At 39.1% G+C, this 15,505-nt stretch overlaps 1 protein-coding gene across 6 annotated transcripts in view; it reads right to left on the reverse strand.

Annotated features, from left to right (window-relative positions):
• Vps13b (vacuolar protein sorting 13 homolog B) overlaps positions 1 to 15,505 on the reverse strand; it is a 441,647-nt gene that overhangs the window by 421,817 nt on the left and 4,325 nt on the right. For all 6 annotated transcript variants that reach the window (XM_026789767.1, XM_026789768.1, XM_013354110.2 and 3 more), the window contains exon 3: positions 10,831 to 10,974. In XM_026789767.1, the coding sequence (XP_026645568.1) occupies positions 10,831 to 10,974 (144 nt within the window). The remainder of the gene's footprint in view (positions 1 to 10,830; positions 10,975 to 15,505) is intronic.

A 15,505-nucleotide genomic window follows, 5' to 3' on the forward strand; every position in this document is an offset into this window, starting at 1 on the left:
AGAACTGAAACGTGAGCACAGCACAGCACACAGACAGAACTGAAATGTGAGCACAGACACGGCACACAGACAGAACTGAAATGTGAGCACAGACATGGCACACAGACAGAACTGAAACGTGAGCACAGGCACGGCACACAGAACTGAAACGTGAGCACAGACACGGCACACCCTTTTTTAGTTTTCTAAGCAGGACGACTTCTGTCTTACCAGCAGGCCATTCTCAGTTTGTTGGAATAATCCAGTTTCTCAAACAAGTTGTATCCTATTTCCACCCCAAACACCTGTACTTCCCATCCTTGACTCTCCACCCTCCACCCCTAACATCCCAGTGTTGCAACATAGAACCAGATAGGGCTTCTCCTAAATGGTTTAATCTATCTTTATGATTCTTTTTTTAGTTCTCTTCCACCCTCCCTCCCTTTCTTCCTTCTTCCTCCTCCCCACTCCTTCTTTTCTCCATCCCCCCAGCCTCCCCCCCCCCCGTGTACATGAGTGCAGGTGCCTTCTGCAAAAGAGGGCACTGGATCCACATGGGTGCTAAGAACTGAACTCACGATGCGGGATTCCCCTCTGCATGCTATGAATATGTTTTATTACCATTGGTTAATAAAGAGGCTGTTTCGGCCAATGGCTAACAGAATAAAGTCAGGAGGGAAATCTGAATGGCAATATAGAGTGAAAGTAGGCGGAGTCAAGGAGATACCATATAGTTGCAAAAGAAGAAAGACCATGATGCCAGAACCTTACAGGTAGGCCATAGCCTCATGGCAATATACAGATTAATAGAAATGGGTTGATTTAAGTTGTAAGAGTTAGTTAATAAGAAGCCTGAGCTAACAGGCCAAATTAATATAGTTTGTGTGTTTATTTTGGCTGGACGGCTGGGAAGCAAATAAGCAGTCTCTGGCTACAAACTCAAATCCTCTGCAAAAGCAGTACATGCTCTTAACTGCCTAGCCATCCTTCCAGCCACCGCCCTCCCAGACTTCTAACTTCTATCACAGGCAGAGGGGTGGCCTAGAAACAGCAGTGGAAGACATGCTCTAGAGCTTCCAGCCTAGAGTACAACAGCAAGAACAGCAGCAAAGGAGCTGGCCGGAGGACACAAGCTACTGCAGAAGACAAGACTGTCAGCCCTGCCACAGGAAAAGGGCCGGAGATGTTATGGGCTAAGAGCCTACTGTATTAACTACCAAAGCTCAGGGCTGTACCACTAGTTACTGTTCCCAACACCCAAGTTAGTCACTGTAGCACTTAGCTGACAACACACCTTTGACATGAACACCTAAAAATCACTAGGCCATAGCCTGAGCTTCCAGGGCTATGAGACCCAGGGAGTTATAAGTCTCTGGCACTCAAGAGCTTGAAAATGACAGGACTCTTAGCCAGCCATTATAAATGGCAGAAGACAGTTACCAAGCTCTATATATGAAGCCAATAACAAAGACTCCATTTCTTGAAAGGAATTAAAATACACCTGAAAAAAAAGGAAAGAAACTTGACAGAATTTAGACTAGCAAGTCCAGCACCACCCAATATCAATGCTTCAGGGGCTCTGTTCTGCCAAGGTAATGCTTGTTATAACCTTTTGTCAAGATGAGAGTTGTGTGTATGTGTGTGTGTGTACATCCAAAACCTTAAAATCTATATAAACACAGACACATGAAAAGTCTCTCTATAACAACATTTGATATGTATTTTAATAACCTCATTTCCCTTTCTCTAGAAACCACAAAATGACTACAGAGGTTCTAGTTATACGGATATCACAGTATCTGTTACCATAACATTTACCTTGCTAAATTGTCTCATCATAATATTAATATAGCATAAACAGTAACTTTTCAATAAAGTATCAACTCAAAAATGTATACAGATATCTAATGTTTAATAATCAATAAAGAAATGTCTATGAAAATATTTTATTCCATATTTTTAATTTAAATGAAATTTTCAAATAATTATAGAACTTTAAAACAAGACTTTTTATGTAAAAGGCTTGCAAACTATATAGGCTCTGTTGCTTCCACTCATCTGTGCTGCTGAGGTAAGAAAACATCACAGACAGCAGCAATCGAACAAATAAGGTCATGTCCTAAAACCCATATTTACAAAACAAGCCAGGGGCGCAGGAACCGAGTCATGATCAGTATTCTAAACCATTTGTCTTCATTTAAAATGTACTATTTAAAATGTAGCTATTATTCAACCTGAAGACATTTTGTAATCTAGTGATTTGATTTTATTACCTAGGAAAAAAATTCAGAGCACAAATAAATGTATCTAAATTATGAGAGAACCTGTAAAAACAGACGGGTTTAGACTTCCTAACTGTCGCTAGCACTGCCAAGAGAATATGGCACTCCTCTTCCCTTAACTGAGTTTAGTAAGACAAGAGCTGGCTAAGGAAAAGTCAGGTAAAAACAGGCAGAGCAGAGTGCAGCAGGGCACATCTGTAACAACAGTGTTTGGAGGCAGACAGGAAGGGATGAACACAGTCCAGCCTGGGTGATGTGGGGCGTTCCAAATCAACTGTGGTTACTTGGTGAGACTAAGACTCAGAATAATCAATAAAGAGACAGAAGAAGTCCAGAAACTCAAAAAGCAAACTATAATGGTGTGGGAGGTCCTTCTTTCTATGTGTTGCTTTTATTGGTTAATGAATAAAGAAACTGCCTTGGCCTGTTGATAGGGCAGAACTTAGGCAAGGGGGTGTAGGGGGAGGGAAACTGAACTGAATGTTGGGAGGAAGTAGGCAGAATCGGAGAGATGCCATGGAGTCACCAAGTCAGACATACAGAATATTTGCCAATAAGCCACTGCCACGTGGCAATATACACACTAGTAGAAATGTGTCAAATTAATATAAGAGTTAGCCATTAAGAAGCTAGAGCTAATGGGCCAAGCAGTGTTTTAGTTAATATAGTTTCTGTGTGGTTATTTTGGTTCTGGGCAGCTGGGATGAACAAGCGGCCTCCTCCAACACTATAAATACTTCTAGAAAGAAATATACACAACTTCCCATAATCTTAAATACCACATTCTAAACATATGGGTAAGGAAAAGCAAAGATCTGTTCAACATCTGGCCAACATAATAAGATCAAAAAGTAAAAGCGGAAATAGATAAGTATGCAGACAAAAAAACATCGCAAGCATCTACTGACCATGCATAACTTCTAAAAGGGAGACACTGGGAGGCTAGCCGGAGTTAGCATTTGTTTAGCATTCTGAGGGCTCTGGGATGGATCCTCAGCAAAACCATCAGTCAAAAACACAAAAGCAGAGTGTTTAGTATAAAAATACAAAAAGATGTATTTCAGGTCAATTTCAATCAAGCACAGAATTACTCTCAACAGTATTAATGAAGTCAACTTATCCATTAAAGTCCTTAAATAACTGAAATAAAATCAGAAACATCAAATTATATATTATAATACTATTAGCAGGCATAAAATTTATCAGTTTTCAGATAATAATGATGTGTTTCAGCTTTATTTCTTACAAAGGGACTTTGGCTCTTAAAGAAGAGTTATAGGAAAAAGCAAATGCATAATGTTTACTGTGTTCTTGTTTGAATTAACGAGGAATCCCTATTCAATCGTTACAGTTCTCTAACATTCATTCTACATTATCCATAATCAGATATTATAGACAGTCATTAAGGTCCAAATACCTTTAATTTTTACAAGAAAACATGCATACTTATGTAATAAAGGCTAAAAATTAAATACATGACTTATTTTGGGGGTCCATATTTGAACTGGAGAGATGGCTCAGCAGTTAAGATCGCTGCCTAGTCTTCCAAAGGTCCTGAGTTCAATTCCCAGCAACCACATGGTGACTCACAACCATCTGTAATGAGATCTGGTGCCCTCTTATTCAAGCATGCAGGCAGAACACTGTATAGTTAATAATTTAAAAAAAAAAAAAGAAAATGCATTAAAGGGGGGGTCCATCCATATTCTCCAGTAGTTTAAACTTAATCTCACTTGAATATAAGAAAATAATATTAATGTAGTGAGTTTCCTTAAAGGTGGATCTACTCTTACTGGGGTTTCCCCGATGCATATGAAAAACTTCTATTAATAAAAAGCAGTACATAAAGCAAACCCTAAGAACATTTTCCCCTCCTAAATTGGTATTTGTTTTGCCAATGCTGAAGTAATTTCACTTACAGGAATAAAAGCATTTCTTAGCTTTCCCATAAACAAATTGACTTAGAGATTAAAACTGAGGCCAACAAGCTGGCTCCATGAGTTAAAGCCCTTGCTGTCAAGCCTGAAGACCTGAGTTCAATCCCCAGACCCAACACTGTGAAAGGAGGGAAAGAACTCCCTTAAATTGACCTCTAACACCCGTACAAATGCCATGGCATGAATGCACCCAACACACACACACACACACACACACACACACACACACACGTCCATGGACAGCAACTGACGCAGGGTAAGGAGATGGCTCAGTGGGTAAAGCGTCTGACATGCATGCTTCAAGACCCGAGTTTGAATCCTCAGAACCCATACATATCCAGGCACTGTGGCACACGTCTGTAATCCTAGTGGGAGGTGGAGACTGGGAAATCCCCAAAGCTTAAAGGCAGACAGCCTAGCACATGCAGTAAAAACAAAACAGACTTTTCCCCAAATGAGGGGAGAAGTGTCCTTTGGCTTCTACATGCACTCTGTAGCATGTACACAAACACACAGCATGCCCAAAAACTAAAAGGATTATATATATAATATTATAATATATATATAAGAAGACACTGTAGAGTAGAACCTGAAATCTGATTGCTAATCTTCCTAATTTGATGGGATCTAGAATCACCGTGGAAACAGATCTCTGGTGTGTCTATGAGGACTTTTTGGATTAGGTTAACTGAAGTGTAATACACAAGGGCTCTACCATTCCAAGGGATGCGGTGAAAGAGGAGAAAGGAGAGAGCAGCACAACACAAACGCTCCCTGCTCTCTGCTCTGCCTGCAGACTCAATGTGACCGCCTCCTCGCCACGTAAGCTGTTTTAGTAAAGCCTCTTGAGGCAGCAATAAGACAAATACCTAATAGAGATATAATCTGCTTTTCTTTTGTAAACATATTTACAATGAAATTTAATTTATAAAATTTTTTGAGTAAGATTAAACATAACTACTACTGAGAACTGTGCTACACATGGTGGCACATGCATGTAATCCCAGCACTTGGTAGACCATGGCAGGAGTACATGTAAAGTCATCTTCAGCTACATAGTCAAGTCTGAGCTCAGCCTAAGCAACATGAGACCCTGTATCCAAAAAAAAAAAAAATTGATTATGTGTAGTGCTGTTTTATTTCTGTTTCAATAAATAAAGCTTGCCTGAAGATCAGAGTGCAGAGTTAAACCACTAGAGGCCAGGCAATGGTAGCGCACACCTTTAATACCAGGACGTGGGAGCCAGAGGCAGAAGGTCTCTGAGTTCAAGGCCACCCTGAGCTACACAAGAGCGCTGCAGAAACAGATCCAGGTGCTGGTGGCACACACCTTTAATCCTTTGTTTGGGAATCAAATGCCTTTATCTCCAGCACTAGAGAGGTGGGGACAGGAGCGATATGGATGGGTGGAGAGAGGAATAGAAAGGGGAAGAGACAGGAGCTCACTGGAGCATGGAGTGTGAGGTTTGGTGGAGACACAGTGCAGTCTAGGCAGTCTGAGGATCGTCCTTTCAGTCTGAGCATTGCTAGAGGTAAGATCTCTAGTAGCGGACTGCTCTGCTTCTCTGACCTTAAGCTTTAACCCATAAATCTGTCTCTGGGATTTTATTATTTGTGCTACAATTATGTCATATCAAAATTGCATTATTATTGTTCTTGCTCTTTGAAGTTACTTTTTAGTATAATAGGTTATCTGAGTACAAGCAATGCAGAACACCATGAGACCTAGCTACATGTTAACAATGAACTAACAGGTGGGCAGCATATGCTACAAGGACATGCAGGGAAAAGAGTTACTTCATGTCCTGGACACTTCACAACCCTAACAAGAATGATGTGAAATTTAAAACATGAGTTGTTTGCTTAGGAATTTTCCATTTAGTATCTCTATACCACAATTGGCCACTGACAGAACTCACAGAAAGGTAAACCAGAAGTCAAGGAGAAAGACTGCATAACTCAGCCATACTAAAAAGTACATGAAATATAAACAATCTGAAACACTCCAGGGAACTAGAGCGATGGCTCAGTGGTTACAAACACTGGCTGTTCTTCCTGAGGACCCAGGCTCACTTCCAGGACCCAGACAGTGGCTCATACCCACCTGTAACTCTAGTTGAGGGAACCTGACCTGATGCCCTCTCTGGCCTCTATGAGCAAGCAAAACTCTCACATAAAATAATTTTTAAATAAAAAAAAAAAACTCAGACAAAACTCAGTTGAGATATAAATGCTCGGTATAATTTTTAAAAACTAAAAAGAAAGCCATAACAAAACAAATAAGTTCAGAATGGCAAGACGATGGCTTAGTGGGTAGAGGCACTTGCCAGCAAGGCCGAATTCAATTCCCAGAGACCACTGCTAGAAAAGGACCAACTCCCACAAGGTGTCCTCTGACTTCCATATATGTGTTGTTCATACATGCAAACACGGACACAAACACGCTATAGTTATTTTTAAAATGAGTACATTTAAGGAAGAAGAAAATAACAGGCATCTAATCATCAGATCTAAATCAAGAAATTATTGCATATTGAACCTGTGGAGCAAATAGAAACAAATGAAAGCTAAGCAAAAGATGCTAGACACAACTGTCACATACCTTATTTTATGCAACATTCTAGAATATACAAACAGAAATAGAGATAGGAAGAAGATTACAGCACACATCAATAGGTAGAGGGCATTTTATGAGGTGATGAAAAAGTTCTTAAACTCGACTGTGCTGGTGGTTGAAAAATATTGTGAATACAACAACCCTTATAGTAAATATAATAATACCAATCTATTAAGTTGTACTTTTTTTTTTCTTTTTGGTTTTTTGGAGATAGGGTTTCTCTGTAGCCTTGGAGCTGGTCCTGGAACTTACTTTGTAGACCTGGCTGGCCTCGAACTCAGAGATTCTCCTGTCTCTGCTTCCCAAATGCTGGGATTAAAGTCATGTGCCACCACCACTTGACTAAGTTGTACATTTTTAAAGAGTTGGTTGAATATTAATTTCACCTTTCATACAGCTGTGTCAACAACAAAAGCATAAAAGGAGCTGGCTGGGGTGATCAGTTAGTAAAGCACTTGTTCCCTACCAAGAACAAGTGCCTGAGTTCAGATCCCAGCATTCATGTAAAAAAAGCTGGGGACAATGGTGCCACATTGCTTGTAATTGCAAAGCTAAAGAACGGAGGAAGAGGATCTATAAACTTCCTGGCCAGTCTAGTAAAAATCAGTGAGCCGCAAGTGGGCTCACTTTTGTGGCTACTTCCATTTACCTTCGCGCAAAAAACATCAGGACAAAGTATTTGTTCATACCAGCTACAACACACAAAACAAGAACTCAACCCCAAGGCCTGGAGTTATAAAGTTTGTTACCAAGTGTGTAGCTTTTGGAGCTCTTACACAGGCTGGAAGACTTGGCCCATCACAGGAGGCACAGGCTCCCTTCTCTAGCGGCAGTAAATATGCTGTGGGATATGAGAAGCAAAATTCTTGCTTCTCAGTCTTGAAATAAAGAGGCTACAGACAGAAACTGAACTATATTATTCACGTTATAGCAAGGTCATCATTGGCCAATGCTAGAAGAAATGAAGAAAATCAATAGAGTATGGTGATTCCACAGCCCAAATCAGAAATTGAGCCAATAAGGAATTCTCAAAACTCCTAAAAATGCAAGAAAAGATCACTGGAAAAACATATCCTATAACTCCAAATACTAAGGAGAGTTTACAACTGCATATATTAGCCAAAAACAAATTTAAAGATCATTAGTTCTTCAGTGTGATATACCAAAGCTTTGGTGTAGGCTAAAACAATTTCTTCAGTCTTAATAATAATAAAGATAATTCTATAGACAGCCTTACAAATTACTGCATTTATTAACTTTAAAGATTTTAAACATGAGTAAGTCTGGTGGCATAGGCCTTTAATCCCAGATAGGGAGACTAAAGCAGGTGGGTTTCTATGAGCTCAAGACTAGCCTGTTCTACACAGCAAGTTCCAAGACAGAGGAGGCTACATACTGAGACCCTTTAAAAAAAAAAAAAAAATGGTTGAGTGGTGGTGGCACAGGTCTTTAATCTCAGGAGGCAGAAGCAGACAGACCCAGCCTAGTCTACTGAGTATGTTCCTAGACGGTCAGGACTGTTACATAGAGAAATCCTGTCTCAAAGAAAAAAAAGAGAGATTTTAAACATTTACTTTCTAGATGATATAAAAATCAGAATAAGTTTTAGGACAAATTTGTATTCACTTAAGTTGAAGAAATACTTTGCAAGGTTTAATAAAATAAATACATGTATATATACAGATACAGATACGTATTCTCCATCACAGAATTTAAGTGTATAGAAAGTCTACTACTATTCTCCATCACAGAATTTAAGTGTGTAGAAAGTCTACTACTATTTACAGAGCAAGTACAAAGGTTGAACATTGAGAAAGGGGGCTGGGGGAGGGATGTGCAGTTAAATATACGCTATTGTATTGTTTTAGCTCTTCAGTTTTATGTTCAGAGGACTTTAATAGATTACACTAGAGTGTTCATAGTATGTCATGAATCAATAAAGTTCAAAAAAGAAAAAAATAGGCCAAAAGGCCAGAGGATTTAAAGACAGGGACAATGACTGACAGAGATGACTACCACAGTAAGCAGCAAATAGTTAAATACATTACTAGGAAATCTCTAAGTATCAAAAGTAGTTTTGCATGACCAACAATGTAATCTTCACTTTATCTAACACAACTTGGTCACCTTCACATCCTACAAGTCTTGTAATTACAGTGGAATACAATGCATGTTAGGGCAGCTGACTGTGACCCTGTAGGCCACAGTCACACTAAGTTCTGAACACCTCTTTCCTAAGTGGCTCTGCTGACAACAGAGCTTGAGTAGCACTTGCAGTCAGCAGGTGCTGGGGAAGGGACTGAGCACTGCAAACAGGACGCAGCTCCCACAGAGGATTCAGCAACTGTGCATGGCACACTGACAGCAGCTAAGGCTCAGACAGCCCTGGATCATTTAGTACTGACTTTCCATGCACATGCCACCCCGTTCCTGCCATTTCAAACCCTCATCTCCCAGTCTTCTCTGCTCTGCAGCTGCACTAGAGCAGAGCTCCTCAGTTCTCACTCCTGTCATTTTTTTAAATTTACTACAAACTACTAATCAAAATGTAAAACCTAAAAACAGTTTTAATACCATTAAAATGTCATTTCATTTGTAATGATTTTGTTAAAATGTTAATTCTAACCACTAGCATAAATATGAGTATTACTCTCCAGGGGTGTATAACAATAAATAATTTGTCCAAATGTCAAATGTAATTTTCAAAATTCTTTCTTGCCAAAATTTTAAACATTAATAGAAAACACTTGTTTTGAGAATGGTTTCGCCGGGCGATGGTGGCGCACGCCTTTAATCCCAGCACTCGGGAGGCAGAGGCAGGCGGATCTCTGTGAGTTCGAGACCAGCCTGGTCTACAGAGCTAGTTCCAGGACAGGCTCCAAAGCCACAGAGAAACCCTGTCTCGAAAAACCAAAAAAAAAAAAAAAAAAAAAAAAAAAAAAAAAAAAATGGTTTCTATTTATGACATTTGGCCTTTTGTTGTACGCACCACAAAATTCAGACCTCAAATACCGTGCAGGGGAACATCGATCACCCCACAGTGGCTATCCACAGGGCCCAATATCAAATATTAGTTTGAGGTTGCACTGTCGTGCGTTACAGACCCAACCCCACCCTGAAATCAGTTGTACTCTGTCTCTCTAAAATGTGTCTTTATAGGACATCGGCCTTCGAACTTCCACCTTCCCACTGAGGAAAACATAATGTCTGGGAGATTGTCCTTCTTTTAAAGTAGAGCACCACATGGGTGGTATAACCAAGGCCAGATTAAAAAAAAAAAAAAACTTTAAGGAAGATGATGGTTACAGACTATTAATTACCAGATATAATTATAAAAGGAAACCAGGCTGAAATACCACTACAGATTTATGAACAATCTGAAATACTAAAAGTTCACAAAATAAATTTTTGTGAGAATGTAACACTGGTCTATTTTTTCCCAGAATAAGTGTGAAGCTGTATATTACAGATTTAGAATCAAAGAGCACATAAACTAATAAAAACAAAAAGTATCAAAGCCCAGTGAGTTACTCTGTCAAACAGGAAATAATTTTATTAGTTCATAAATAACCCTAATATCACAAAAACTAAAAGTTTTATCTAAGATAAGATTTATACCCTACAACTGTCTTATAGATCTTATAAAGAATGGCATTTCAATCAATCTTGTCAGCTCTCTTCAGACCGGAAAGCCATCAGGCAGCTCTGGGCCAGGGACAACAAGTACAGTCCAGCACAAAAGTCTGCAGACCAAGGCCTTGTGTCAGAAAGCCAAATCAATAAACACCCAGTGTGCTGAGGATACAGGGAATGAGAACTCTACATCATCCCTAGTAAGGTTACAACTGACTAATCAAAATCTACTAAATAAATAAAAATAAAAAACACCCTTTAGATCTTTATCAAAATATTAAAAACAGCTCCTTGTAAATAATTATGTTACTTGAATGGACTTGCAGAAAGTAAGTACATAGATTTATGTGACTTTTAATAGTTAGGCTCAGCAGTTTCTTACCTGGATTCCATCTTTAAGTTTCAAGATGCATTCCATTGTATTGATCGTAATGACCACAGGCTCGGAGCCCAGTTTTGTCCACGGTACATGAATCCTCAGCTCATGAATATGGCCACTTAAAAATGTGAATGGTAACTTCAGTTCCTTAAAACAGAAAATCGTAAATAAAAGTTAGTAAAAACATATAAGTTCTTTCCTTAAAGGAAAAAAAAATTTTTTAAAAATTGGGGGACATTGCTACTTATCAAAATTTAGAATCAACAGCCAAGCAGTGGCAGTGGACGCCTTTAATCCCAGCACTGGGAGGCAGAGGCAGGTGGATCTCTGATATTTGAGGGCAGCCTGGTCTACAGAGCCAGTAAGTCAAGGACAGGCAAAGCTTTTCACAAGAAAAACCCTGTCTCAAAAAACTGGAAAAAAAAAAAAACCCAGAAAGTATAGGTAATAATAAACCACAAAAATGTGCTATACAAGTTACATTTAAAAAGTTATTTAAATTCTCCAGGCTTCAGTTTCCTAATAAACCAAACAGGAACAGCCTCCCACCTGGGCATAGGCTACAGGCTTTTACAAACGCTGGAGCAACAGCAACCACAGAAGTAGTTAGCAGCAAGACTTGGGCTACCCACAAGGTACTTTTTCCTGTCTCTCTCTCACAATATGCCACAAAACATGTTCCCAACGCAAGCTGAAAGAGGCTTACTTGGAGACAGGAGGCTGGCCTGACAACAGACTGCACGCCTACTGTGCTCACCTAATGATTTAACCTAGTTAAGATGTGGGCATCAATTCAAAAATGCTTCCAATTGCTTTCCACTATTACCAGGCAGAAGTTTAACAAATATAAATTTTACCAAAATCACTTCATACTAATTTCACTTCTAGAGAAAATTTTTGCGGCAAATCAAAGAAACTATATTTGCTGCATCTCTACAATACTGCAGCAACTTGTAAACTGAATAACTATTAAACATACATTTTTTGCCAACATACTCGTTTCAGTAACATAATAAAAATATATCTATGTATAGATAAATCGTTAAAACCAATTACTGTAGAACCATCAGACACAGATCCATATCCTGAATCTGTCACGTGCTAACCCAGTCACACCGGACAAATTTGGCACATACTCCTTCTCATTATCTGCAACTTTAGATGAGAAAACAGTTTGAGGGTTTGAACTGTCTTTCTCACACAGAACCCACTTTAAGGAGGCTAGCACTGATGATTATTACTATTATGTAAGTGTGGGTAGAAAGTATGACTACAGACAGAGGTTTTTGCTGCTGTTTTGTTTTTATTTTTCGGCTTTTTGGTTTGTTTGGTTTTTTTTGTCTAAAATCAGACTACTAAAATTTTATTGTTGCTAACCTTTACTAGTAAGTGCATCTCATTAAGCTTAAAGAGGTAATAACGTCTTCCAATACTGGCACAAGATTATATGCTAATCAGTACTTACACCACCACAATATTACTAAGTACTTACTGCATACTAAGTCCAATTATAAGCAGCACCCCTATATGGACTTATTTGATCAAGATTAGATATCATCCACATTTTATAATGATGACTCTTAAGGCATGAAGGGTTTGATAATTTCACAAAATGAAACCTCTATACAAGAGAGGATACAAATCAAACCAGATTCCAGAGTCCTTGTTTTTAACCACTAAAACTGCTGGCCTTTCTACCTTTACCAACACGAACTTCAAACACACTACTATGTAGCTTCTTGGACAATGAGTGGTTACATTTCTACCTCTTGCACCTCTTGACTTGTGCAACAGTGTATTTGCAAAATGTCTAACAAATTTGCGTCTATGAATGCAAATCAATTTTAGTTAAATTCAGAATGCTAATCATCAACTGAGCCACTACCAACATACTAAAACAGAAGAAGCAGTTCTCTACATTAGCGAATGGAATTATAAGCCATACAGGCCAGATCAGAGATGCAAATCAAATTCTATATTTAGTAGTCACCTGATTGTCAACAAGAATGTTAGTACAAAGTATTGTGATAAACAAGTAAGAATGTATCTGCTTTGAGAAGGGAAAAAATACAAAAGCTGATTATTGTACCTAGATCTTGAAGTAACCAGAAGCAAATTACTTCCTTTCTACTATTTCCTGTCCTAGAAATATAATTCTCCATCTTGACTATGGTGTACTTCCTACCCTTCACTGTGGACTATCTACACAAACACGAGGCAGAGTGCTTACCGAGTAGTGTGGAGCTTGACCACGAGAACTCCACAAGGGAAAGGAGTGAGAGACGCTTCCCTAAACACCTGTACATGGGATAGTGCTAGCCAAGATTTAAGATGAGAGCTGAACATCTCAAAAATCTAACTCCTATAATCCAAGCTACTCAGGAAGCTGAGGCAGGAGGATCAAGTTTTCAGGTCAGACTAGGCAACAAAGGACCTCATCTATAAAACAAGTTACTCTTAGATAAGGTATGATGGAGGAGTGTTCTTTCATAAGAATTTTAAAATATTAAATAAACAAAAGGCAACAAACACAAAACAAGCGAGTTTACATCTAACTTAAAACCTTTGAATAGCAAACAAAACAACAGAGTAAATGGGCCACATTAACAGATATGAGAGAAAATAGATGAAAAGCATTTATCTGGGAAAATGTTAATATCTACTATATAGAATTTCTAAAACTTAAAAATTTCTAAAACAACAAAATCATATTTAAAAAATAAATAAGCCATGCACAATGGTGCACACCTTTAATTCCAGCACTTGCACAGAAACAGGTGGATCTCTGTGAGTTTGGGGCCAGCTTGGTCTATACAGTGAGTTTACAGACAGCCAGGTCTACACAGTGAGACCCTATCCCAAAAGAAAGAAAGAAAAGGATAATAAACAACTTGAACAGAGCCTTCTCCACAGGCAAGGCGCACAAATGCCAACAAGTATATAAAAAGATGGTCAAAGATGGTCAATGTTCAAATCTAAAGCAGTGAGCTCCGATTCCTTATTTGATATGTACACTTTTGAAAATGTGATTGAAGACACACAAATCAATAACGAATAAATCGAGTCATCACTAGCAAAATGTGGGAAGAAGTTCTTCAAAGCAATACCAGACTGTACAGAAGACCCACCCACAGGAACGAAAGGTGAGTAGATGGTTATAAACGGCCAGCTGCAGGACTCTCCCCCTCCCGTCTTCTCCCACTGGAGAAAGTTCACGAAGGGGATGGTGTGCAGTGTCTGCTAAACTGAAACACACCCTCCTGGAGACACAGAGCAGCTCTCCCAACTCTCTAGACTTGGGAATCTCAGAACAGACTCACAGGGTTGCCCGCGATGGCACATCAACAGTGTTAGCAGTGTATCACCTATGCTGGGTGAAGACGTCAACGATACAGCTGTCTTTCCCTCACCTATTATAATCTAAATCAGTGGTTCTTAACCTTCCTAATACTGCAACCCTTTAATACAGTTCGTGTTATGGTGACCCTAACAATAAAATTATCTTCATTGCTACTTCCTAACTAATTCTGCTGTTATGAACTGTAATAAACATCTGATATGCAGGACATTTGATATGCACCGCTATGAAAGGGTCATTTGTCAGGTTGAGACCTACAGGTTGACAAACGCACTCTAAATAAACCCTCCCCTCGGAAACTCGCTAGTGGGCATCTTGAACAGTCATCAGTGCCCCACCTCAAAGTAAACTGACATGGTTCATGCCCCCCTCCAAAAACTAACAAAGCTGGAAGGAAGAGAGTCTTTGAAGAGGAAAGTGCATCATAGTGACTTGTTTGGCTATTTTTTTTCAAATGGAAACATTTCCTCCTAGAGGGAAGAGGAAGACTTCTAAAATTCAAAAAGCTAATGGAGTGTACCTTAGTTAGAAAGCCCTCAGCGTTAGATGGTTAACAGTCCCCTCCCCCAGGTTAGTAGTAAGGACAGCAGCTTGCAAAGGGCGCAGTGAGCTCCAGGAGTGCATCACACACGAGTTGTCACACACACTAAAGATGGATTTTCAGTAGTGCTGGTGCCCTCGAGACACTCACACTCCTGCAAGTAACCCTCATGTACTCGCTAGCTCCCCAAGCCAGACTTAGTAGAATCATTTCTTTGTCTCTTGTCAGTGTCTAAAGTCAATGGAAGTTTGTTCACATCTCCCCCAGGAAAAGGCACACAACAAAATGGAGATCCTGTGAACAATCACTAAGACAATAACTCAGAAATAACTTGGAATCAAAAGAAAAAGGAGATTTAAAAATCTCTATTAAATACAAAGTAAATGGCAGAGACACACCAGAAGAAAAAAATGACATTAAGACACTGAAAGTAATTTGAAAATGAAAGATGAAAATCCAACCATAAAAATATAAGAACTGAACATAAAAGAATTAAATACTCCAACTAAAAGGCAAAGACTGTCAGATGATTTAAACCTGTAAGAGATGTGAATATAAAGAAACACTTCAGATATGAAAATACAAACGTAATGAAAAGAAAAAGCAAACTGTATATGTCCTAGTTGTGTCTACTGCTGTGACCAAACACTGACCAAGAGCAACCTCAAGAGCACAGGTCACAGTTCACCATCACAGGAAGAGCGACCTCAAGAGGAGGTCACTAGGTTCACAGGTCACAGTTCACCATCACAGGAAGAGTGACCTCAAGAGGAGAGGTC

Source organism: Microtus ochrogaster, unplaced genomic scaffold, assembly GCF_000317375.1.
Source record: "Microtus ochrogaster isolate Prairie Vole_2 unplaced genomic scaffold, MicOch1.0 UNK29, whole genome shotgun sequence".
Taxonomy (NCBI): Eukaryota; Metazoa; Chordata; class Mammalia; order Rodentia; family Cricetidae; genus Microtus; species Microtus ochrogaster.